The 3703-nt window shown below is 47.1% G+C and overlaps 1 protein-coding gene across 4 annotated transcripts in view; it reads right to left on the reverse strand.

Moving 5' to 3' along the window:
* Window positions 1-220: 220 nt before the first annotated feature.
* Window positions 221-3703, reverse strand: part of lsr (lipolysis stimulated lipoprotein receptor) — a 22961-nt gene continuing 19478 nt past the window's right edge. For all 4 annotated transcript variants that reach the window (XM_048620678.1, XM_048620675.1, XM_048620677.1 and 1 more), the window contains 3 exons: window positions 3436-3564; window positions 2472-3106; window positions 221-1584 (listed from right to left, as the gene is read on the reverse strand). In XM_048620678.1, the coding sequence (XP_048476635.1) occupies window positions 1549-1584; window positions 2472-3106; window positions 3436-3564 (800 nt within the window). In that variant the 3' untranslated portion in view covers window positions 221-1548. The remainder of the gene's footprint in view (window positions 1585-2471; window positions 3107-3435; window positions 3565-3703) is intronic.

Consider the following 3703-nt stretch of genomic DNA (forward strand, 5'->3'; position numbering starts at 1 on the left):
CTTCAGACCCTCCCTCTCCCAATGGTGTAGAGGTGATTCCCTGAAAGATGTAAGCAGGGGACAAACTTTCTCTATACCAAGTCAGAGTGTCAGGTTACCAGTGAATCGCACACTGGATCGCAGGAGTCTGGTGACTGTAAAAACCTCTCCAAGTTTACACCGTCCAAGTTCTGTCTCATTGCTGGCTTCCTGGTTCATTAATCAGCTTCAGATCACAGGCTAATACAAATGTGCTTTTATTGTCCAAATCAGTGAACCTGTACACAGTCAACGATCTCATTTCAATCAATCTTCACAATAACTGCTATCTATTTCCATTTTAAAATAAAATTTCCTAATATAATGTGGTGTCTACTAGGACGTAATATGTCCTAGATATTGAACTCTTCTCTCACACAGAATGCGGGACCTGATTGTATTTAAAAGATAGTTCAGAGAGAAAAAAAACCCAGCATTCTCTGAAGCAGTGGTGTTGCAAAATGCAGAAGCAGATTCATCACAGTCTGCACGTGATAAACCAGTTCACAATAGAGGGTCAAGGCAGACAGACACGGTCCACTTTAAGGTCCTGGAAATGGTGATTGCTGCAACGAATTCTTTCTGGGCCATCAGAGCTCACTCACTCACACTGCCCAGTTTACAGAACAGCAGAGCTTGAAGGGGAGAAACTGCCTGAGGCACTTAACAGGATCCCAGGAACAGTCCAAAATGGGGCTGAGTTCAGTCCCCTATAGATTCATATTCTCTATCGTCTACAAGCATCGTGGGCAATCTCTGAGGGCTTTAAATCTCGGCTCTGAACTCCTGGTTTACAGGAGGCTCTGCGAGACTGCGGCAGACAAGTTAAACACTAGAATGTCCGATATACTGCAAAGACATGGTGCAAGAAAAGATATCCTCACAGGGGAAAAAGTACACTTCAAGAACAATTTATGGTGTATAAAAACAAGTGTTTAAAATCTAAAAACATTTACATAGTTTTTAAAAAAAACAATACTAATTGTACAAAAACAGAAAGTTACCCTCCCTCAGTACCACTGCCCCCTCACCCTATATTTTGGTCAAATCTTCAGGGGAATCTAGGGAGAAACTGTTCGCCCTGATCCCTCAATAACTGGGGCAGGAGAAGGAACTGGGATAGGGGCAGGGGAGTTGTGAGCTGAGGCAGGAGCATCCTCACCCACCCCAACTTCCCTAGGTATTGCAATTTCTAAATGCTCATCCTTTAACCTCCTCCCACAATTGTAGTGAGTTAAGATGGAAAATCATTCCAGAATTTTGACTGCAAAATGGCTTGGAGTTCAGAGAAATCTTCAAATACTTCTCCAGTGAAATCTGGGATCTATTAAATCTCAAAAAAATTTTGCAAAACCAATAATTGAAAAGAAATACAGCTATTTCGACCCGTCTGGAGAAGGAATAAAGAATTGGATTGTCAAAGGATTTTGCCACAGGTGAAAAAGGCTGATGCAGGTTAGTTCCAGTTTTCTGTCGTTACAGGGAATTTGATCCTGTGTTAACCCTCTACTGGTCTGGGAACGCCATCCATTAAACCACCAAACTCTCACGGCTGACAGCATCATTCTGTAAAACATACAAAACAGTTTCTTTATTCTTTCAGGGACTGAGTGGGTCAAACGCTCTCTCTACAGAGGCAGTAAGAGACTCTTCACTCTCTCTGTCAGCAGCTAGGACTCGTGTCCTACAAAATCAACTAACTCTAACCGCAGGCCAAAGCCCAGACCCCGGACCCCAGGACCAGAGCTAGTCCTGAACTCAAGAACAACACTGGAACTCAGAGCCCACTGTTTTAGGGGTGATCACCCAGCTTTAGGCTATCAGCAACGAGACAGCCCTTTGTTTAAAGATCATGAGCACAATTTATAAATTCTCCTCGCTCCCACTCACCCCCATCCTGTGCAACCTTGAGTTAAAGTCGTAGAATTCTACATTACAAAAGGAGGCCATTCGACCCAGCGTGTCTGTACTGGCTCCCGAAAGAGCTACTCAGCCAGTCCCGTTCGCCAGCCTATTTCCGTTGCCCTCTAACTTCATATATATCCCAGCTCTGTTTTGAAATGTCCTATGGAATCCGCCATCAGCATTCTCCCAGGCAGCGCATTCCAAATCCTAACAAGTCTCTAAGAAGTTCCTCCTTATCTCCCTCCTAGCTCCAATGCTGACAATTTTGAAATTGTGATCCCAAGTTACTGATACACCAACTATTGCAAACAGAATATCCTTCCATCAAAATTGCTTGTAAGTTTGAACACCTCAATGAGGTCACCTCTTAATCTTCGCTGCTCCAAGGAGAATAAGCCCAATTTCTCTCGTCTTTCCTTGCATCTAAAATCCCTCATATTCCTGGTATAATTTCAGTAAAGCTTCACAGTGCTCACTCTCTATCCTTCCTCAAATAAGGTTCCCAGAACTGACCACAATACTCTAGACACGGTTGTCAGTTGACTGACCTTCCTGAGCTTCTTCTCGTTTCTCCCCCTGGAGGACATGGACTCTGTCTCGGTGTATGGTGGTGGCTGGGGCACATCCTCATCTCTCCTGGCCCGGGATCTTGCGGTTGAGCCGCTGCTGCTGTCTGCATCACGGCCTGCGCCGCGCTTCTTGCGGAGAACCTCGTCCAGGAAGGACTCATCATAGCCCCGTCTGGCACAGTCCCGGCTTCGCTCCAGCTCCATCAGATCATCGCGGCTATGGCTCCGCTTCCTGTACTCTCCATGGCGGGACTCGGGGGAATAATCTCTCCGTCTCCTGTCCTGAGCATAGCCACGGCTGGACGCCTCGCTATCAGACTCACGCCTCCCTTGGCCGCGATCGAATTCCTGCCGATCCCGGGGGTATTCCCGATTCCGCCTGCCTATGTCGTCGAGGCTCTCCATCGACCGGGCTCGTTGGTATAGGCGATCAGCGCCGTGCCAACCATAGGACCGTCTTGGTGTCTGACGGGACACACTGCTCACGACACTTTGCTCATCCATGTCCCGGATGGGGGGCATAGCCTGCATGCGAACGCGGCTAATGTTGCTGTGTAGGTTGTTCCTCGTGTCGTAATCTTCATGCAGGGAGGATACCTCGCTCATTGCGGAAGCTGCAGGAGACAGACAGAGACAGAGAAAGATGGATGTGCTGTGAGACACAAAACGGCCCCTTGGATTCACGTGGCCAGACAGTGAGTAAGGATAAAGATCAAAGTTTTACGCACACACAAAAAAAAACAACACAGCTACAGACGAGAGAGCACCATGCAACAACTGAAAAAAAAAACAGGCAAACACAGAACATCAACCACCCAGAGATCCCCGCAATACCCACACAGTCGCAATCTATCACATGGTTTCTATAAATCATTTGCTGACAAATTGCATTGCACAATGTACCGTGTCTCTTGGACACAGGAGGCCCTTTCTGTAAACTCACTGTTCTCATATTTTGAGCTGGGGTCACCAGGAGACTTGGGGTCAAAATGGGCGAGTTCCTTTTCCACGTAGTACAGCACCCGCATGTCATCATTATGCTGATTGGCCTGAATCCTGTACCCGCTGCGCACTGCAGGGAGGATCAGAGAGAGAGAGAGAGAGCAGCCGTTCAGAGAGCTCACCAACAAAGTCAAGTACAACTCCATCAGCATGGCCATGTTAACCCACACACACCCTCATACCCCCCCTCACACACACACCCTCACACA

Source organism: Rhincodon typus, chromosome 47 (genome assembly GCF_021869965.1).
Source record: "Rhincodon typus isolate 14 chromosome 47, sRhiTyp1.1, whole genome shotgun sequence".
In the NCBI taxonomy this organism is placed as follows: Eukaryota; Metazoa; Chordata; class Chondrichthyes; order Orectolobiformes; family Rhincodontidae; genus Rhincodon; species Rhincodon typus.